A 22,957-nucleotide genomic window follows, 5' to 3' on the forward strand; every position below is an offset into this window, starting at 1 on the left:
CATTCATCGCCCCAAAATCAAGACTCCAGTACTAATGAGGTTACACAATGTTCCTTGTAAAGGCTTTGCCTATATATATCCTTGTTTTAAGTTATCTGTAAACCGGCACGATGTGCAAACGGTTGCCGGTATATAAAATTAAATAAATAAATAAATAAAAATAATGAAAGAGATCTAAATAATTTAAGTGTATTGTCTTTAATTAATGGTAATCCTCAAAATAAGGAATTAACTGTAGCTACTGGGGATATGGATATTGCAGTGGCAATTCCTTTAGATAACATGGAAAGTTCAAATGTAGATTTGCCTGATTTAAAAAATGTGACGTTGCTGGATGTTTGGAGATCTGTGGATAGTATGGAGAAATTATTAGCGCAGGCTATGTCACAATTTGTGTCTTAACACTGAAACAAAAAATATGCTTAAAGACCATTCAAACTGCTTAAATAACTTGGAAAGTAATTACTCTGTGGTTAATACACAAGTGGTAAACTTACAAGCAATAAATACATCTTTTATTAAAGACAGTCTGGTGATGTCTAGACAACTTGAAGGCTTGGAAAACGTATTGAGATCTAAGAATCTCCGTTTTTTGAACTTCCCCATCACCAGACTTTTATCGGCTACTGAGCTACTACGGAAATACTTGAATGAAGTATGACAAATTTCCTCTTATCAAGAAATGGTATTGTCTAAGATTTTTTATGTACCTAGATCTAGAGTTAGCTCCTTAGGTCCTGAAGAAGAAATAGATTTAATACAAGGAAATAGCCCCAATTTAACATCATTCTTAGAGGCATCAATTGATGACATCTCAACAAGGGCTACTCTTTTAGTTATCTTTAATAGTGAAATAGACAAGAATTTGGTGTTACAAAAGTATTTCAAAAATAAGAATTTTCTCTATTGCAGGAAAAAAATTCAGATATTCCTGGACGTAGCAAAAAATACTCAGATGAAAAGAAAACATTTCTTGTTAAAAGAGAGGGTTGTATCCTTAGGGGGATTATTTTTTCTCAAATTTCCCTGTAAATGTTGTATTACTGTACAGGGAAATAAATGTGTTTTCATTGACCCCACTCATTTGGAAACTTTCCTTCGAGATAAAGAGCAGAAACCTGAATGATCTAGAGAATTGCTGAGGTATTGATGAAAATACACATTTAAAATGTCTCTCATGATTTGAATTTATATATGTAGAAAATATTTGCTTGTTATAGCGCTCCCCCAAAGCAATGTGGACTAGATTAGGTTGATGACATTTAGTCAAAATTACTTAAAGATTTGTTTTTCTTTTGCTGTGGTGTACTCCTGAATTCCTATGTTTTATTAATGTAAGAATTGATAAAATTTCAATAAAATATTAATGAAAAAATAAAAAAAGGTTTGGACAAGTTCCTGGAGGAAAAGTACATTAGTCATTTTTAAGCTGGTGGTGCAGAAATCCACTGCTTATTCTTGGGATAAGCAGCTTGGAATCTGTCTGCCCCTTGGGATCCTGCCAGGTACTTGTGACCTGGCTTGGCCACTGTTGGAAACAGGATACTGGGCTTGAAGGACCTCTTATGAGGTTCTTTTGTTGTTCGTATTGTGTATTGTTGGAAGATGGTATAATAGTAGGAGGCTAGCTCCCTAGTCTCATGCGAAATCCATGTGGAACCACAGAGGACATTGATGCCTGCTTTCAAGGTAGGTATGGCATCTTTTGGAGGATCACCACTTCCTCCAGCCCCCCCCCCCCCCCCCCTCCAGGTTGGTGGCAGATTTTATAGCTGGTAAAAGGTTAGGACAGGTCCGTCTGCCTTGCCAAGCCAGTTTTCTACAATGAAGACCAGGTCAGTGAACTGTTAATTAAGATGTCATGAATAATCGCAGCTTTATTTACCCCTCCCAATTTTTCACTGAAGTACATGCAAGTAAGGGAAGCCTTTTTTTCAGGTTTGTCTGTGTTTGTCGCCAATTGGATTTGAATCAGGTAAGGTCTGTCTTGGATTTTGGGTGTTTCTGCAATGTGTTTTCTGGGAGCTGTTTGTCTCTCTTGCTGTTGCTAGCTGGATGGATGGGTGAGTAATTGTCTATCCTGTGGTTTTACGGGGGAGATGTGTGCCTGGATCCAGAGTGGTATGAGTGCCTTGAGGTTTTCTGAATTTATTACATTTATAAAACCACCGCTCTGGGTAAATACAAAACCAGAAGCATAAAATCCCTTCAATAAAAACATGTAACAAAATACAACAGACTGCATCTACAACAAGCCAAAAAAAAAAAAGAACCAAACCAGCAAAGCATTTTGCAGTCAGCTACTGAAAATAAAAACTGCAGAAACTGCACAATATAAGCAAAATGCCTAGCCAAGAAAACCAGCAAGGCTCTACATGGCACCTGAAAGCTCAGATAACAGCCTGGGGTGAGAACTCAATCCTACGATTGCTTTGATTGGCATTGCGGACTGAGGGGATCTGGCATCACGTAGAGTTGCCGTGCTCATATTCTGTGGCGAGGGGCTACACAGTGAGCGTGGGCTGCATGTGATGGTAGAGCCAAAGTGAGATGTGGTGGTGGTAGGCACGTTGGCGAGCCTGGTGACCGCAGTAGCAGATTGGTGCTGTAGGGACCCTTTTGTCTTCTGCCACTGGTGACACACCAACTCTGCTGCTAAGAGTTTAAAGGGCCGGCAGGGCTGGAGTCTGATGCTTGCTTGGTTGTAGGATAGGAGGCTGAGGGATTGGGCTGCAACTGCTTTGTTTTCTCTGCATCCGAGTTTGCTTTATCTCCCCCTATCCTGTGTACCAGTGAAGTGTGTCTGCCAGTATTACCTTGAGTTCCCTGTACGTACCCGGATCATGGGATAACCCTCCTTTCCAGCAGGTGGAGACAGAGAAAAACTTGAAAGGCACCCTCACTTAACCTGGTATGCCGCCTGCATCCCTTCAGTATTTCTCTGTCTCCAGAACATGGGTGGTGCAAACCCTGCAGTCTTGCCCTGTTTCTGGGGTGTAGGCTATCCCTTGAAATAACTAAGAGTGAACTAGCTAGCTAAAGTTTGAATCGAGCAAGTTTAAAAAAAAAACCCAAAAACAAACAAACAAAAAAAAACCTGCAGCAGGGAGTGTTTTCCTATCCTCCCAGGGGGTTGTAAGATCCTGCAGGGTCATCCTCTCTGGTGGCAGGTTATTGGAGCTGGGGTTGGTAACCCCACAGAGCTCCAGCAAGGGAAGGAGCAGGGGAAGAGATTACTGGTGGTCCGGTCCCTCTCTTACCTCGTGCCAATCCTCGGCGTTTAAAAAAAAAAAAAAAAAAAATCCAACATTTAAAAAAAATTTTTTCTTTTCTGGTGGGCTGCAATCCAGGCCCCCCCCCCCACTCCGCCCCAATTGAATCGCCACATTTTTGCCAATTTTTGGGCTGTTTTTCCCCCTTCACGATGCCGAGGCCATATTTTGTCTGTGGCATGTGGAGAATCATCCACGTGGCTTTCCAGAGCCGGTATTTGCTCCCGCTGCCTTCCTGGAGGGGAAGGCAGCTCTTTTTCTGGCTCTGCAGCATTAACTAAGCCCTGAGGGGCTCCGAAATGGTCTGCTCCGCAGGATCCACGGGCTAAACTGTTTCCCCTTCAGTGCAGGCACAGCAGCCATCTTAAGACACCTTTGCTGAAGCTCAGGCAAGGGCTGTGGGGGCGGGGGAGCTTCCCCCAGCGCTGTCACCGGTCCCTGCCACTCCTGATGATACTTTTGACCAGGACTTTTTCCTGGAGGACCCTGATATTTCAGGGGGAGATGAGGTTGATTCCAATTCTTTTTCTTTAGATTTTGTCCTCCTTATGCATTAAAGCCTTTTTGGCTTCCAAGTCTCCGCAAGGTGGTGCTTTGCCAGTGAGACCTGTGCAGGGACCATCCCCCAAGGTAGCCAAGCGCACGGGTGTGCCTGCGGCTCTACGGATCGCGAAGTTAAAAGGTGCTTTGGCTTCAGGAGGAACAGCAACCCTAGAGGTTCCGGGTAGTGCGGCTACAGATGCGGGGGCCCCTTCTTCCCCCCAACTGGGGGGGGATTTGACGAAGAGCAGGGGAAACAGACCCCCTTGGATGGGGATGACCCTAAGGTGGACCGTCTGTTCCAGAGAGAGGAATTAGAACCTCTCATTCCTTCAGTTCTTTCTGAGCTCGGAGTAAAGCTTCCCGCGCATGCCCCACCGCAGGACTCGGGGACCCAGTCCTGGCCAGATTGCGAACGTCGACCTGGGCCTTTCCTTTCCTTTCCTTTCCATCCCATGCTTCAGCAGCTGATGACCAGGGAGTTGGCTCCGGATGCTGGTTTACGGGTTGGAAGGGCCATGGAAAACATTTATCCATTATTAGATGAATCTCTGGAGCTCCGTCGGTCCCCTAAGGTAGATGCTTCAGTTTCGGCTGTTGTCAAGGGGACCACTATTCCAGTCACAGGGTCAGCAGCTCTCAAGGATATTCAGGACAGCAAATTGGAAGTCCTGCTTAAGAGAATCTTTGAAGTATCTGCCCTAGGTATCCGGGCGGCGGTATGTGGCAGTTGTATGCTGTGAATGAGCCTGCGCTGGGTCCAGCAATTGCTGACGCCTAGAGACCTTCCTCCGGGAGAGTCAGAGCAGGTGGAACGATTGGAAGCGGCAGTAGCGTATGGAGCAGACGCACTGTATGACTTGTTCCGCACTTCTTCTCGCACCATCGTCGGCAGTGTCGGCAAGGTGACTTTTATGGCTCCGTAACTGCTCAGTGGATGTCTCCTCCGAGGCTCAGCTTGGGGCTATTCCCTTTAAAGGTGGTTTCTTATTCGGGGATGATTTGGGGCAGTTGATAAAGTCCCTGGGGGAGAACAAAGTTCACAAGTTACCAGAGGTCAGACCAAAACCCTCCAGAGGATTTCCATCTTCCTGCTCTCGTTTTCGAGGACAATGTAGGTTCCGGCAGAGCAGGCCGCAGGCGGCCGGACAGCGATAGCCGTTGGCCAGAAATCAGTCATGGACCTCATCCTTTCGAGGCTACAGAACCTCCCAGGAAGGTGGTTCTTCCTCCTCGATGGTCTCCAAGACTACACAATGAGATGGAGCCAGCCCATCCCTTGGGTTGGGGGGTCACCTCTCCCTGTTTTACGAGGCATGGGCCAGGATTACTTCCGATCAGTCGGTGCTAAGCATAATAGAACGAGGCTACGCTTTGGCATTTGCTCAACCTCTCTGGGATTTCTACTTAATTTCTCCATGCGGTCCCCAGGTCAAACGGCAGATCGTTCGTCAGACTCTCGAATGTCTCCTGGCTCCCGGTGCGGTAAAGCTGGTTCCTCCAGAGCACTGGAGGACAGGGAGGTACCCCATTTACTTTGTGGTCCCAAAGAAGGAGGTTTCTTTTTGACCAATTTTGGATCTCAAAAAGGTAAAAAAGGTAAACAAGTCCCTCAAGGTGCCACACTTTCGCATGGAGTCTCTGTGCTCTATCATCGCGGCAGTACGCAAGGGAGAATTCCTGGCCTCTCTGGATCCTGACGGAGGCATATTTACACATTCCCATACACGAGGATCACCAGAAGTTTCTCCGCTTTATGGTCCTGGGAATGCATTATCAATTTTGCGCTCTGCCGTTCGGTCTCGCGACCGCCCCCCGTATGTTCACCAAGGTCATGGTGGTTGTGGCAATGTCACTATGGAGACGAGGCCTTCTCATTCATCCCTACCTGGACGATTGGTTCATCAGGGCGAAGTCGAGAGACTGTTGTGTAGAAGCGGTCCACAAGGTGACTACTCTCTTGGAATCCCTCGGCTGGGTAATCAATCAGGCCAAGAGCAGCCTTGTCCCTTCTCAGATGTTGGAATTTCTGGGAGCTCTGTTCGACACTACGGTCGGGGAAAGTTTTTTCCTCCCGACGGACCGAATGCACAGACTAATGGGGCAAGTTCTCGGCTCAATGGCATCTACACTGGAAGTGGTTCCCTGGGCTTTTGCGCATATGAGACCATTACAACGAGCGTTACTTTCCCAATGGGATCCCAAGTCGGAGAATTTCCAATTTCCTCTGTCACTAACTGATCATACCAGGTTCAGTCTTGGGTGGTGGCTTTGCCCATACAACCTGTCTTAAGGGGGTGAACTTGGAAGTCCCGAACTGGGTAGTGGTGACCACAAATGCCAGTCTCTCCAGCTGGGGAGGTGTTTGCCAGCATCTGTCAGTACAGAGCAGCTGCTCCCCGGACGAGTCCGGATGGTTGATCAATCGCCTGGAGACCAGTGCAGTTCGCTTGGCCCTGCAATACTTTCTCCCCCAGTTGCGCCATCAGCCGATTCATGTCCTATCCGACAATGCGATGATGATGGCCTACATCAACTGTCAAGGAGTCACCAGAAGTCAGGCCATAGCCAACGAGAAGTTACTCATGGCTTGGGTGGAGGAAAATCTGGCGATGCTAGTGGCATCTCACATCGCCAGGAAGGATAACATACAAGTGGACTTTCTAAGTCACCGGCGCATCGATCCCGGAGAGTGGGAACTCTCGGACCGAGCAATGGATCTCATTTCTCGCAGGTGGGGGATCTCCCCACATGGACCTGATGGCGACGCAAGACAATGCCAAGGCTCCTCATTTCTTCAGTCGCAGAAGGGATCACAGCGCAGAAGGGGTCAATGCGCTGGTACTTCCCTGGCCAATGCTGGTTCTCCTTTAAGTGTGATGGGCAAAGTTCTTCGCAGGATAGAGGTCCACCCGGGGACCGTAATCCTGGTAGCTCCCAACTGGCCCCAATGTCCGTGGTTCGCGGATTTAATCAATCTGGCTGTGGATGGGCCTCTATGGCTCGGACATCTTCTTCACCAATATCCTTTATATTTCGACCAGGCCGATCGCTTTTGACTAGCAGCCTGGCTTTTGAAAGGAGGAAATTGAGGAAGAAAGGTTACTCTGAGGAAGTTATCACTACTCTACCACAAGCCAGAAAAACTTCTACCTCTCTCTCATATATTAAGGTGTGGTGAGTTTTTGAGACTTGGTTTCGGGAGCGAGAAATTCTTCCCCGACACGCTACTATTGCTCAGATGTTTTGCAAAATGGTTTAGCCAAGGGCTTGTCTTTTAACTCTCTACGAGTACAGTTAGCGGCTCTAGGCACTCTGGTAGCTCAGTGGTGTCCCATCTTGATGGCGGTGCATTTCCTCAGGGGAGTTAGGCATTTGAAGCCCCCTGTCCATCCAGTCTGTCCTTTGTGGAGTCTTAATTTGGTACTTCGCGTATTATGTGATCCGCCATTTGAGACCATTAAGACAACAACGTTGAAAGATCTTATGCTGAAAACTGTCTTTTTGGTGGCTATATGCTCAGCTCATAGAGTGTCAGAGTTGCAGGCTGTCTCTCGTAGGGAACCATTTTTACGAATTTCTGAGTTGGGGGGGGTTTCTCTTCGAACTGTTCCGTCTTTTTTGCCAAAGGTGGTCACGTCTTTCCATTTAAGTCAGTCAGTTGAGCTCCCGGCTTTTCCTAATTTATCGAACAATGTTCCACAAGCATGAGAGCTTAGTCGGCTAGATGTGCGACATTCATTGTTACGATATTTGGAAATCACAAATTCTTTCAGACTCTCAGATCATTTGTTTGTCCTTTGGAGCAGTCCCAGGAAGGATCACAAGGCTTCTAAAACGACGATTGCTCGCTAGTTGAGAGAAGCAATTTTGTCTGCAACATTTGTAAAGGACGACCGGTTCCTGAGGGCCTGAAGGCCCATTCTGTTCGTTCTCAAGCAGCTTCATGGGCTGAGTGCCAGTCGGTGTCTCCTCAAGAGATTTGCAGAGCGGCTCCACACATTTGATCGTCACTACCGCTTGGACGTTCAGGTGCCTGGGGATTTTGGCAGTGGCGTGCTGTGCACGGGACTCGCGAGGTCTCACCCAGTTTAGGGAAGCTTTGGTACATCCCATGGTCTGGACTGATCTGGGTACATTCAGGGAAAAGAAAATTGGTTCTTACCTGATAATTTTCGTTCATGTAGTACCACGGATCAGTCCAGACGCCCGCCCAAAGACTAGGAGTGGGTAACAGGGGGATCTGTAAAATCCGCATGCGCATATTATGTTATTGCAGCATTCTAAGAAAGAAAGCTACAGGTTACATTTTTATGTTTGTTGTTATAGTTTGGTTCTTGCTTGATTCATTGCTAGTATTGTTCTGCTTTGATTCTCTATATACTGAAGGGATGCAGGAGGTACACCAGGTTAAGTGAGGGTGCCTTTCAAGTTTTTCTCTGTTTCTACCTACTGGAAGGGAGGCATAACCCATGGTCTGGACTGATCCGTGGTACTACAGGAACAAAAATTATCAGGTAAGAACCAATTTTCTTATTTTGTTCGCTTTCTTTCCAGTGTCGTAAGGAAAGCAACCTTAGTGAAAAAGGTAGAAAGATCCTTCAAGGACAAACTCTTTTCTATAAGCAGTGATGAGGATGGTGAAAAAGAAGGTACAAGTAAAGTCAGACTACTGCTGTATTAAAAATATCGGGGGGATATTGCATTAAAAAGGGGGTTTGTGATGACAGCTGGTCCCAATGGGTTGTCGCCAACGGGGATAAGGCTTCAGTGTATTCCTAAGGAAGGTTTACTGCACCTAAGAGCCAGACCCGGATTTAGACACAGGCACCTGCCTACGGCTCCAGGTTTTGAAGGTGCCAAATGTGCAGGCCAAAGGGGAGCTAGCGTCTGCTAAGAACAGGCCCGCGGTAACACAGCCGGTCAAAAGAAATGTGTTGCTGTTCAGTCACCACGGAAAACACTGCCCGTGCTCCACGCTGGTGGTTCTCAAACACAGCCCTGGGCAGGCAGCCAGCGGGCGTGGTTCTCGGTGAATATGCATGAGAACGATTTGCATAGAACAGAGGCAGCGCGAGCAGATCTCTCTCATGCACATTCACTGTGAAGACCTTGAAAAGCCCCAGCTGGTTGGGTGTGTCCCGAGGAGTGGGGCTGAGAACCACTGAGCCAGGTTAGTTATCGTTGGTAAGGCAGAGGCGGTTGCTTTCTTGGTTCCGATCACGGATACAAAAAAAAAGAGTGGTCTGAGAAGTTTCCGCTCGCTGTATGGCAAGGGAGTGCTTCACCCTTTTGATTTTCCTACTTTAAGCTCCCCCTACCCCCACTCCAAGGCGATTCAAGCTCTCTTGCTGGCCACGGCTGGGAAGGGAAGTTTCTGACAAGCCCGAGCATCTTGGCACAGCTTGTGCACCAGAGCTTGAATGCGTTGGCTCTGCTAGCCTACGTGCTACAGCCGAGCCATGTGGGATAACTCTTCATCGTCATCATCTTAACATGGGGAATCTGGCGGGAGGGATGTTAACCCAATCTCCTGTTCAGCACCATCCCTAGGAATCCCCGCTCCCGTGGAAGTACCTGCCACTCCGGAGACTCCTGGTATAGCCTGATCTAGAGTCTAGTGGCTAGTGATTTGGGGGGGTGGGGGGAGAAGGCACGGTATCTGTATGTGAGAGCTGTGACTGAGGGGCCGATGTAATAAAGTGCGCCCAGGTTAACCAGTGGTTGGATGCACGCTTTGGACACGCTAGACTAGCAACTGATGTAATAAGGAGATTAGCGTGTCCGAAACGCGTGCCTAAACAAAGGCATAGCTGATGGCGCTCGTCACATGTAAATTTGACGTAGATGAGGCTATTACCCCCTGATGCGCCCAACACCCACTTTTTAATGCAGCAAGTTTAACGGCAGCTCCGTAGCTGGCGTTGTCATTCCCTGAGTCAAATACTGTTCTCTGTGGTGATTAACAATAAAGAATTAATGAAATGGATTGATTACAAAAAAACAAATTTCTGGGCACACAGTATACATGCGGCAGGCCGATTTCGTCCATTACTATTCTGCGTGTATATTGTGCATCCAGAAAAGTTGGGTTTTTTTGTAATAGAATTAATGTAATGGATCATTCTTGAGCGCCCGTAAGCACACAACCATGTCTCCTAGGCGACCGATGCATTTGAACGCTAGGGACACAATTTCGTCCTGGTGAATCCTTTTAAACGCACTAGCTCATTTAAATGCTGCAGGCCGATTTCGTTCATTACTATTGTGCGTATATATTATGCATCCAGAAAAGTTGGGGGTTTTTTGTAATAGGGAGAGAGATAAGAGGGAATTCTATCTTTCCCTTTCCCATAGCTTCCGCCCCTTTTCCCTCCCACTCTAATCACCTCTCTTGTCTTCTCCACTGCACCCCAAAGCCACACACCTACTTTGTAAACTTTATTCTACTGCATTATTTGATTATGTATATGTGTTCTTCAACCATCATTTTATCGTCAGTTATGCGTTATAGTTCCTCTCATGTTTTTTTGATTTCTGCTAATACTACTACCTGTATCAAGTGTTCCATGTAAAGCCTGTTGCTGCATTATTTTCTCTGTAAACCGATAAGATGTTCCCCAACGATTGTCGGTATATAAAAAGCTTAAATAAATAAATATAGCATCAGGCGTCCAGGAGAGGTGGTTGTGCGAGTGTTTAAAATAATAGGCACCCGGTTTGGCTGCATGTTTTTAAGTACATCTTATAGCATCGGCCTGAGAGTGAGCTGTAGGCAATCCGAGGCTCTCACTTTCCCCCTTGCCCTGTCCAATACCCCCAAATTCTCTCCCTTTCGAAGCTCATGCCTCCTCTTGCCCTTCTCTCTCCTCCCAATGCTTGCTTCTTCCTCTCGCATGCATTCCTCTCTACTGAGCCTCCACCACCTGGTTCTCTGCAGCTGCACTTGGTCCCACCTGCTGCGTGTACCCTACAGGGGCTCGCGGCGCTCTGCCAGCCAGGATGCTGGCACCGCAGTCTCTTCTGGTGGTAGCACCTGGGAGTTCCCTGCTGGCTGTTCTGCTCCCGTCCACTGGTAGCACGTCTTCCTCTGCTTACGAGGCCCAGGGGCCCAGCCAGGTGCGCCGCTCAGCGCGTTTGTCAGCTGGGCCAAAGTGCATTCAGGTCCCCTTTTCTACAACCATTTACCGAACAGAGCGGAGGGACCTCGGTCCCCAGGGTGTGTTCTTTCTCCGATAGTCATCTGAGCAGTAGCTAATGGTGTTTTAAAGAATTATGCTTTCTTTTGAGATGTTAACCCCAGTTTCTAACTTTTATATTCCTTCTTGCCATACAGTAAATATACAGAGCATTCAACCCTATATAAGAGAAGTGTGTCTCAGTTTATATCGAGTTGTACGCTGTTCCCAGGTGGTTTTATTTAAATTGCTCTGGATCTGTGCCTCTGTACGCTATATTTACGCATTCCAAAGACCTTTTTTGTTTTAAATCGTGTGTGTTTACTTTCTCCTCTGTAGGTGCCGGTGCTCAGGATAAGGGAGCATCGCAGGCAGCGGGTAAGGAAAGAAAGGGGGGGGGGAGAGAGGAAAAGGTCGGATCCTTGCACCACTCCCTGCCGCATCAGCTCTGAAGGGAAGGACTTTTACTAAATTGCAAATTTTAAAAGGAGCCGTTCGAGCTCTGCTCTTTAGCTGGTGTTGGGAGGAGCGGAAGCGGAAGGGTAAGGTTAAAAAAGAGCACTGAAGTTGGCTCATTGAACAGAAGGAAACAGGCAGCCTGGATGGTACCAGTCTTGCTCTCAGTGCTTGCTATCAAGACGCCAACAGAAAAAGAAAGATTTTGACCCCGTGACGGACAAAGCCCAGGGCACCATAAAAAGCTCGGCACCAAACTGAGCCAATTTGACAAGAGATTTCGTGAATGCAAAGTGAGATTCCTCAACCGTTGGCAGCGATGAATGGTTCTAGGCCGCGATAATGTCTGCGAGTATCACGGGACACAGTGGCATAATGTTGCATGTCTGGATGCTTACATGGAACCTGGAAAATTGCTCCAGTCCTGGTGGTTTAATGTGGCTCCCTAAGTATTTGGAGATTGCTTGTCGTATTTGTTTCGTATTGGAAGAAAGGACATCAAACTCCAGAATGCTTTTTTGAAATGGGACCTAAAAAAAAAAGCAGGACTGGAGCAATCTGTTCCAATATTCCTGGAGCCATTTGGTCATTCTGTTTGTAAGTACTGAGCTGTCCAACAAATGCAGTTCAAGGAAGAAGATGTTAGAAAAGTCCTGGCTTCCTTTTTGTCCATGCCGGACCAGACCAGACAAGTGGGTTATGTCCTCCCTGCTAGCAGAAGGAGACACAGTAAAAAAAAAGCTCAGTGCTGACTTCAACGGTGCTGCCTTTAGCTCTTCAGTATTTCTCTGTCCAGCAGATAGTGCAGACATGTGGACTCATTCTGAAGCTAGTGGTAGGCTGCTCCTGGGTTTAGGCCCAGCTTACTGATGGAGTGTAAGACGAGTCTTGGGGGGGGGGTGAGACATCTGGATGATGGTCCTGGTGGGACTGACTCTCCCTCCCCCCTTGGGAACTGACTCAGTTGAGGACTGAGTTCCAAGCATCAGGTGGACCTGGGTGACTTTGTTTCCTTGGTGGATCTGGCAGCAGGAGGAACTGACAACACCCTCTCCCTCTGTTCCGGGCGAGCCTCCTATGGTGCTGTGCTGGACTTGGTCAGGAGGCCTGATGCGATCACTCTCTTTCCCTTCGCTTACTTCTGGTAAGGCTATAAAAAGAGGGAGGCACAGAGTCACGGGAGAGTCACAGTAGCTCAGTGGATGCACTCTGCCTGGCTTGTGACTGGGCCGACACAAGGCAGGGGGAGTGCAATCTGCTGTGAGCCAACACCCTGCCAAGAAAAAACCGGGGGGGGGGGGGGGGGTTCTCTGATCAAGCCCTGGCCTCTGGGGGGGGGGGGGGGGAGGCAGCATCGTAGTGCACAGGGAACAAAGACTGGGCGACACTCCCGTTTTGGCTGGATCAGCATTTTGCTGCTGCTTTGTACCCAAAATAAATAAATAAAAGCATTTCAGGTTCTTTATCTTCCTCTTCCCTCAGATAGTCAAACAGGGACGGTCCGCAGGGGCTCCATTTTTTCCCCTCGTGCACAGCAGAGCCTGTGCAGCTAATCTTTATTGAGTTGGAGCATGCCGGAGCTCCTCTCTCCTGCCCTGTACGTGAGTGATGGAGGGAACAGCCTGAGGAATTGGCTCTCTACACAAATGAAGCTTCCCAGAGGGTCTTTTAAGGCTAAATTAGACTTGTGAGGCTGGTCCTGTTTGGGCAGCACCTTTTGGATTTCTCCTCGAGCCCTCCCTAGCTCTTCTGCATATTCCAGGTCAGAAGAATTTTAGGTTATCTTTGGCAACATTTGGGGTGCTAGAGCACTTCACTGGCTGAGACATTCCTAGGGGATTGGCTGGACAAGAGGAGGAGGAGATAGCCAATCCGACAGACAGGGAGAGATTGCCTCTTCAGAAGGGGATAGGGGTGACCCTTAATTCTGGGGTATGACCTCCTTGCAGCTCTTGGATGAGCAAGGAGAGGAAGTAATTTGTAGAGGGATACCTTATTCCTGGGTACTCTTAGGCCCCACCCCAAGAGTTTCTTGGTATGTCTGCGATGGGATCTCTTCAGTATGAGACGTCTGGTTCCAGCCTTAAGGTGACCAAGACAACGAGGGATCTAGATTCCCTTCCCAGAGAAGAGAAGAATATGGTGTTGGATCAACTAGGGGGGGGCTTGTCTTTATCTTTTAAGACTACAATCATGAATGGAAGCACAGCATTCAGTGCCGCTCCCATGTTAGCAAGATTGAGTCTCTGCTTAAACAGTATTTCTTTTTTCTATAGTCTCTCTCTCCAGGCAGCTACATGAAATGACTTTGTGACTCGAGTCCTCTTGGGTTGGGTCCAACAACTCTTGGAGGCGGCCGTGGTGACCTTCCTACAGGTAACAATGTACTGAGGGGGGAGGTCTCAAACCTGCAGCTCCTGAATGGATTCACTGCGGGTGAGTCTCATGTGATGGAGGTAAGTGATGCTAGGAGCGCCTTCAGTTGGATCCCTTGTGTGGCCTGGCTAGTTCAAGATGGGGTCAAAGTGTTTACAACCGTGCTTCTCGGGAGCTCCCCCACAGAGCGATGGCCGGTACTGCAAGATACTTTCCTTCTCTCTTGGGAAGTTAGGAGAAGCCTGAGAAATTGGCTTTTCATAGGTGTCTCCTGCAAGGAATGTGATTTGCTTTGAAGTGTCTGAAAAATGAAATATAAATCAAATAAATTTGCCATCTCTATCATGCTTATTTCCACACTGTAGACAATCTTTATAGGTTAGGAGGGAAGTTATGATCCAGGACAGCTGAAGCAAGGTCAGGAGTCCTAGCGGAGAATCACTGGGTCCAGGTCTAGGGTGAGGGCCAAACCCAGCTGTCTAGTGCTCCAGAAATCCTGGCTTCTAGTTCAGGAGAAGACAATCCAGGTGATGGTAATTAGTGTAATGGCATTAGCTGGTGTGATCAAGCTGAGGGACTCTAGTAGCCCTTAAGTACCCTGGTAAATGAGTCAGACTTCATCTGGAAAGGAGTTTACTTGCAGTACCTTGCAGCAGTGCACATTTGAGCTGAAACTCTTGAAACCCTGAAGTGTAAGGAATGGCAGAAGCCGCCTCTGCCCTGCTGGCAGTCAGGTGGGGCACCAATGCGAGTGGATTTCAGATCAGCCAGGTGGAGCTCCAACATTGGCTGAAAAAGGATAACAAGAACCTGGGGGATGGATATCCAGTCTCCAGGGTGGGTTGCCACAGAGAGCCTGGACATTCCCTAGACCAAGTTCTGAAAGTGCGAGCAGGGTGCTACATCACCCTTTCCCCTGATCAGAGGATTCTTCCCTAGATGATCCCTTCCATTCTCTTTTACAACTTTGGGTGTTGAGAGAATCAAGCAACATAGTGAGGATACTTAGTGTCGGGGGTTACTGCCTTTGATAGTATTAAAGTGGACCATTAACGGACCTGAATTGAAGTTTATAGCCCCTGTCAGATCAGTTTACAGTGAAGACAATGTTTCCCTTTGAAGGATCCATTTTTTTTATCTTGACCTTCCACCAGCAGAGACTGGGATGAAGGCAGAACTCAAGTCTTGCAGAGGGCATTGACCAGCTCTGGCTTGCTGTAAGGGACACCTCATGGAAGCTCTCATGCTACTCTCTCAGATGAGATACTTTGTTCCAGAGAGTCAAGAACTCAAGTCCTCCACTGCATAAGATCTCAACTTGGAATCCAAGCTTAGTTTTGAAGGGACCTGGCCTTCCTTTCTTTCAAACCACCAGGGGCATCTCTTTGAGTCTTGTTGATCTCCTTGGTGACCTTTGGTAATTTTAAAGGAAAGGGTATCTCTGTGTCCAACACTATCCCTCTTCTAAGGGTAGTGTTCCACTTCTGTTGGAATTGGGTTTTCTCACTTGACTGGGAAAGTCAGGCAATGTAAGGCAGAATAGGGAAGGTCATTGTCAAGTCAGTTTTTTTTCTTGGCTAGGTCCTGTGAAAGCACAGTGATTTCTAAAGCATTGATTTCAGAAGGAATTAAGGAGATGAGCACTTCTGCCTGCTCAAGCAAGAGTTTGCAGGTCCCAGAAAGCTGTCGAGCACACTCGATGAGGGTGCAGGACTCCTAGTTGGCAGAATCAGAACCTGTCTTTTCAGAGGATAATGGCAGGGTAAGGCCCTTGCCTCCACTGCATTCCTGTCTAGGGACATCAGTAAGGACATGCAGGCTGGAAAGGCTACACCTTGAATGCAAGAGTCCTGAGAAACTATCATGGCTTCCTCCCACCCAGTCTGGGTGGAGCTTGGGTGTGTCCCACTTGTCTGGACTGGTCTGGCATGGACAATAAGAAATTTAAATTTACCTGTTAATTTCCTTTCCTTTAGTCCTCCCAAACCAGTCCAGAGCCCACTAGGGAAGCTGCAATCATCAAGGGCTCTCAGTCTGACAAAATTAGAAAATTAGCAGGTGTATTGTTGCCCACTCTGAAGGTAGGCTGATCTCCAGAGTCTCAATGCATTTATGAAACAATAATGCAGAGAAGAGGGTTTTAGATTTGTTAGGAACGGGGGAACATTCTGGGGAAGGGGGAGCCTATTCCGGCGGGATGGGCTTCACCTTAACCAGAGTGGAGCCAGGCTACTGGCACTAACCTTTAAAAAGGAGATAGTGCAGCTTTTAAGCTAGGTGATGGGGGAAAGCCGGCAGTTGTTCAAAAGTGCATGGTTCGGAATCATGTATGTTTGAAGGATACTAACAGAACAAGGAAATTAGGGCATCTCAGTAAAGAGGTTGCAATAAATACTAAAATAGCCAAGTAAAGAGCAGACAGAGCAGAACAATTCCAAATTACCCCGTCAACTGATGAACAGGTTGTAAATTCAAACAAAAAGCATACTTTGAAATGTCTGTATACAAATGCTAGAAGTCTAAAAAGAATAAGATGGGAGAGTTAGAGTGTATAGCACTGGATGAAGAGGTAGATATAATTGGCAACTTAGAGACCTGGTGGAAGGAGGATAACCAGTGGGACACTGTGATACCAGAGTACAAATTATATCACAATGATAGGATGGATTATATTGGTGGGAGGGGTGATGCTATATGTTAAAGAGAGTCAAACAAGATAAAAGTTTTTTGCAAGAAACAAAATGCACTGTAGCATCTTTATGGATAGAAATTCTAAGTGAGAGAGGGTGTACAACCCATCCACCTGGCTAGAGTGAAAAGACAGACGACGAAATGCTAACAAAAATAGCAACACAGTTATAATGGTTAATTTCAATTTTCCCAATATTGACTGGGTAAATGTCACATCAGGACATGCTAAGGATGTAAAATTTCTAGATGAAATAAATTGCTGCCTCATGGAGCAGCTAGTACAATAACTGACAAGGGGGGAGGGAAGATATTTTAGACCTAATCCTTAGTGGAACACATGATATGGTGTTAGGGCCACTTGGCAATAGCGATCATAACATGATCAAATCTGACTTGATAACTGAAGGGAGGACACTAAGGAAATCTACTGCAATAGCATTTAATTTTCAAAAGGGGAATTATGATAAAATGAGAAAAATGATTACGAAAAAAACTGAAGAGAGCAGCTGCAAAGGTCAAAAGTTTACTACATAAGGGATGGACTTTGTTTAAAAATACCATCTTGGAAGCCCAGAGCAGATGTATTCCATGTGTTAAAGGTGGAAGGAAGGCCAAATGACTGCCGACACGGTCAGAAGGTGAGGTGAGAGAGAGGCTATTCTAACCAAAAGAACATCTTTCAAGAAATGGAAAAGGGATTCGAATAAACAGGAAACAGCATAAGTACTTGCAAGCATTGATAAGGAAGGTAAAGACAGAATTTGAAAAGAAGCTTGCAGTGGAAGCAAAAACTAATAGAAAAGGTTTTATTAAGTACATTCGAAGCAAAAAGCCTGTGAGGAAATCAGTTGGACCATTAGATGATTGAGGGGTAAAAGGAGCACTTAATGAAGGGCAAGGCCATAGCGATTAAATGAATTCTTTGCTTCGGTCTTTACTGAGGAAGATGTACGGGAGATACCTATGCCAGAAGTGATATTTAAAGATGGTGATTCAGAGGAGCTGAAACAATTCTCAGTAAACCTTGAAGATGTACTAGGGAAAATTGACAAACTAAAGAGTAACAAATTACCTGGACCAGATGGTATACATTTCAGAGTGCTGAAAGAACTGAAAAATGAAATTGCAGACCTATTGTAGGTAATCTGTAAACTATTAGCAACATCAGTTATGGTACTTAAAGATTGGTGGGTGGCCAACTTTATTTATTTAGATATTTTATATACCGGTGTTCCAAATAAAGATCACAATGGTTTACAAAAGTAACATTTCCCGTCGATAGCAGGGCTGAATTAGCCATGCTGTTGATGGAACTGTCTATCAAGGCCCAGGAGGTGGAGCTTTATCAAAGCTGTATGCAGAGCTTTGCGTGTGTTCCTGCGCAGGAAGACAGATTCTCCTCAGTCTGTCTTTTCCGCGCGCGGGATCACATGCGGAGCACCTACTCTCCTCAGACAGAAAAAAAAAATTTTAAACAAGTAAAACAGAGAACATCAAGGGAATATGCCACAACCATCAGGGTTTAAACCCTGTTCGTGTGGCAAAATAATGTCAGTCATGGACGGACATTCACAATGCTACGTGTATCTGGGCCCAGACCACAAGCAGAAGGACTGCTCCCATTGCGGAAAGATGTCGCCCAGAGCCAGAAGGCTAAGAGCCGAAAAGATGGAACGACTTCGAGGGTCCAACGGGTCATATGCGCCCCCCTCTGAAGCGCATTAGTCGCCGGGACCGGCGTCGAGGCAGGCCGCCCCGACTAAATCGGTGGCCTCGGTAGGCCCATTAGTCGAAGGCAGGCCTAAACAGAGTAAAGGGCCACAGACCTGACCAAACCTCGTCCCCGTCGAGAGAACAGGCAAGAGGGAGTGCAGGCCAACCATATCACAGGCCTCCATCGAAATCGCTGGCTTTAATACCGCCGACATATCCAGCTCAGCCTCCGACGGAGCCGCAACCAGCGTCGAAGCAAGAGCATCGGGTACAGACGCACTCCACGACGACAAAAGCAGCGTCGAAACGTCATCATTCGCTCTCGGCGCATTTGACACCGACACAACTGTCGCCGAAGCAAGTTAGCTTGACACCGGCGCATTTGATTCTGGCGCACCCGATGCCGAAGCAGAATTTTTCGACGCAAACGCCTCCAAACCCAAAAAAGGCACTCTGTGCGTCGGGCTCGACGCACCAGTCACAACATGCAGCACGAGAACATGGGAAATCGATGCACAGATCACTTCAGGAGCCACAGTTCCTGTACCACCACAAAGACCTCAACCGCAAGAGGAGCAAGTGAAGGAACCATTACTTCCACAGCCTAGACCTTCCTCTTCACCATCATCACTACACTCCCATAGCGATATCAATGAACCATATAAAAGAAAGTCTAAATGACACCACATCAGCGACGAAACTCTGTCATCTACATCTCAAGGGGTTTCTACTCCTCTTCCTCCATCTCAACCGGATAGAAGAGAAGAAGACAATCCCTATCAAAATCACGTGACAGATGAGCGATGTGGAGTCTCTGTCTTCCTCATCATCATCCTTGTCTATTCAGATGTACTCTGATCTCTCTGCAGCATCCAGAGGATGTAACCTCTCAATCCATCTGTCGGATCCATTACAGGGGAAAAAAGGTTTATCTGATGACCTCCCTCCACATACCCCTATCACACCGGCAATGCCGGATGTTGTACAGCAGGCAATCACTCAGATCTCTATGGCCCTTACAGGACTGTTTGCCTCCCTGCAATTGAGTTTGCAAATTCCGCAGGCTTCATCACCCAACCTGGAGTTACCGACTGAGCCACCTTTCTCCTCTCTAATATGACCACAAATTCCATCCACGCCTCCTCCTAGAGGTTCTCCATCTCCAGGTCTGCATCTGCAGACCCCCACAGACCCACTTCCACACCCCACTACCCCTCCTACCTCCACAGAGGAGCCACAAGATACCCCTCCGACCCCACAGAGGAGCCACAAGAGCTATACTCCACACCGGAGGACCTTTCTTACCCGAAGTTCCTCGATAAAGTGGGAACCACATTAAGTCTAACCACTTAGAAAGTTTCTGACCTAAGAACAGAGACTTTAGGGATCTTAAAGATCTTTGATCTTCCCTCAGAACCCTCTTCATTGCCATCACATCAGGTCCTGGACTCACTGTTACAGAAATCTTGGGAGACTCCTTTCACCATTCTTTCCATTTCGAGGAAAATTGATCTCAAATTCAAGATGAGGCAGTCTAAATTCTACTCACCATCACAATTGCCATATGCCTCTATAGTAGTAGAGTCGGCGCTACAAAGAGCAAAAAGGGTAAAAACACACTCTAGTGCTCCCCCAGGGAAGGACCACAAATATTTGGATGATTTTGCTAGGAAGTGCTTCCAATCTGCAATGCTGACAGCTCGAATAAACCAGCATCAATTTTACATAGTCCAATATTTGTACGAGTGTGTACAACAACTAAAGCTCCTATTTCCATCTATGGAGACAACACCAGCCCCACTTCAGTCATACAAGATATGGAGGAAGCTACAAGACACTTCCTCAGTACAATCTATGAATCATTCGAAACAACTTCTAGGTCTTCTGCATCAGCAATCGCAGCCCGAAGAATGGCGTGGCTCAGATCGAGAGCTATTCATGAAGACATCCATGAAAAGTTGGCAAACCTTCCCTGTACAGGGGACAACTTGTTCGGCGACCGTCTGCAGGAAACTGTGGCACAGCTCAAAGAACAGTCGGCAGTTCAGTCCTTGACCATCCCTACACCGCATACCTCTTTCTCTCGCCGTTATCTACCCCAGTATAGACGGCCAACATATCAAAGATGTCCTTTTAAGCCTTATCAATCGCACAGAATGTCTTCATATCCACCAGTTCAATGAACTCAGAATCAACAACGAAGAGGTCGCTCCAGAACCCAGAACCCAGCATCCACAAACGCAATCCCAGAACAACCACCCAAAACCCACGTCGTCTTTTTAAAGATAATCAAGCTACCACCACACCCTACTTTCATTGGAGGCAGATTAACCAGCTTTCTACAAGCATGGTCGAAGATCACTTCCAATCTTTGGGTGTTAAAAATCATCAAGGAGGGATATCAGCTAAATTTCTCTACCAGGCCATCTCTCCCTCGACTGTACCATCTGAGAGGAAATCGAACAAACCAAGCACAGCTGGGAAAAGAATTATCCCACCTTCGCGCCCAGAAAGCGATAACACCCATTCCTTCATCCCATTGCAATCTGGGTTTTTACTCCCCCTAATTCCCAAGAAATTGGGGGGATTACGCCCCATTCTGGATCTTAGGGACTTGAACAAACACCTGGTGAAAGAAAAGTTCAAGATGGGATCTCTCAAATCGATCCTACCACTTCTTCAGCGCAACGACTGGTTGTGTTCCCTGGATTTGAAGGATGCTTACACTCATATCCCGATGCATCCGGAATCCTGGCAATACCTCTGCTTCCAATGCAATAACAAACATTACCAATACAAAGTCCTTCCTTTCGGACTGTCGTCGGCCCCCAGGGTTTTCACAAAATGCATGGTGGTGGTAGTGGTCCACTTACGGAAAAAGGGAATAAAATTATTTCCTTATCTAGATGATTGGCTCATTGTCGCCTCAGACCCATAGATACTACGACTGCATCTCCAACAAACAATCGACTGTCTACAACAGCTAGGCCTTGTAGTCAATTACGAAAAATCAAAACTCAACCCCTCTCAAACTCTTCAATTTATAGGGGCACACCTAGTAACAACAAATACCAGAGCTTTTCTTCCAAAGGAAAGAGAGCTTCTTTTTCGAATGCTGCTACTCAGACTTCATTCTACACCACAACCGTCAGCTAGTTTAGTGCTTATGATTCTGGAAACATGGCTGTGGCCATCTACACAGTCCCAAACACCTGTCTCCACATGGCGCAGACTACAGTGGGGACTAAAATCCCAGTGGTCTCAACATAGACAACCTCTATCCCATGTCATGTCCCTGACACAAGAGATGAAGAAGGATTTAGACTGGTGGCTTCAAAGAAGAACCCTCGCCAAAGGAATATTGTTCGTCAACCCTCCTCACAATGCGATCCTCACAACAGACGCTTCGCACAAAGGTTGGGGGGCTCATCTCGACCACCTTGGACACACAAGGTCAATGGTCCCCCGATAGAGCGAACTTACCAAATCAACTTTCTGGAACTGAGAGCAATAAGAAATTCCCTCAAGACATTTGCCCCATATCTGAGGGGGAAAAGAGTAATGGTATACACAGACAACCAAGTCTGTGTATACCAAAAGCTGGTTTCGGCTTTTCATTTGAACCAAACAATTGAACTCCCAACATTCTTTCCAAAACCACACCACATCACGAGCGTGTCTCTTTTACAGACCAGCGTGTTACACACGCTGGTCTGTAAAAGAGCATTAGCATATTATAAAGAAAAAACACAATCAGATACCAGACCTTCTCAACTATTTCTCTCTTTTAATCCTAATGCGCCCGGAATACCAGTATCAAAGCGCACTATATCAAGTTGGATCGCTCAATGTATTCTTTACAGTCACCAAAAAAAGAACATTGTACTGTCTACACAACCGAACACCCATCAAGTGCATGCAGTTTCCACTTCTATAGCTCACTTAAGAAACATTCCTCTTTTAGATATTTGCAAAGCGGCCACATGGTCTTCTCTACATACATTCACTTCCCACTATTGTCTTGATCATCAAGCTACTGCAGATGCCAAAATTGGTCAAGCAGTCTTACAAACTTTGATGGATCCATAACTAGCAATTGTCTGTCCACATTCGGTCACGCCATATTCTAAAGAACTATTAACAATCATCCATGGCGTGTTCAGGAGCTTGGGACTCCCATCAGCAGCATGGCTAATTCAGCCCTGCTATCGACGGGAAAAAGCAAGTTTGCTTACCGTAAACGGTGTTTCCGTAGATAGGATGAATTAGTCATGCGGACCCACCCGCCTCCCTGGACAGTCAATACTGTGCGTATTCCTATAGCTTAATTACTGACTGAGGAGAATCTGTCTTCCTGCGCGGGAGCACACGCGCAGCCGCAGAGCAAAGCTCTGCATACAGCTTCGATCAAACTCCGCCTCCTGGGCCTTGATAGATAAGCCCCATCAACAGCATGGCTAATTCATCCTGCTATCTACGGAAACACTGTTTACGGTAAGCAAACTTGCTTTTCATACTATAAATCAACATTAATGATATACTATGGAGGTAGTATTCATAAACAGATTATGACTGGTAAAATGTTCTAATACATGTTCACTATGGATCTATATAATCTATATAATCCAATTGGGCTTTCAATCTTCATCAGATAAGTCGGGACTTCATCAGATAAGTCGGGACTTTTTCAAAATATTTTGCTAAGTCATCTGTGTTTTGATATCTTATAAA

The 22,957-nt window shown here is 46.6% G+C and overlaps 1 protein-coding gene across 10 annotated transcripts in view; it reads left to right on the plus strand.

Annotated features, from left to right (window-relative positions):
• The window catches only part of LRRC71 (leucine rich repeat containing 71), an 81,353-nt gene that overhangs the window by 11,094 nt on the left and 47,302 nt on the right, over nucleotides 1-22,957 (plus strand). For 3 of the 10 annotated variants that reach the window (XM_029580835.1, XM_029580832.1, XM_029580833.1), the window contains exons 2-4: nucleotides 1,939-1,975; nucleotides 8,370-8,464; nucleotides 11,330-11,368. The exons of 1 other annotated variant lie outside the window; for it this stretch is intronic. Coding sequence is in view for 6 of the 9 variants with exons in the window: in XM_029580832.1 (XP_029436692.1) it covers nucleotides 8,444-8,464; nucleotides 11,330-11,368 (60 nt within the window). In the remaining 3 variants the exon portion in view is untranslated. Of the gene's footprint in view, nucleotides 1-1,938; nucleotides 1,976-8,369; nucleotides 8,465-11,329; nucleotides 11,369-11,402; nucleotides 11,740-22,957 lie in introns of those variants that run through there. 6 more of the 10 variants (XM_029580828.1, XM_029580830.1, XM_029580836.1 and 3 more) reach the window with 4 other exon arrangements.

Source organism: Rhinatrema bivittatum, chromosome 16 (assembly GCF_901001135.1).
Source record: "Rhinatrema bivittatum chromosome 16, aRhiBiv1.1, whole genome shotgun sequence".
Lineage (NCBI taxonomy): Eukaryota > Metazoa > Chordata > Amphibia > Gymnophiona > Rhinatrematidae > Rhinatrema > Rhinatrema bivittatum.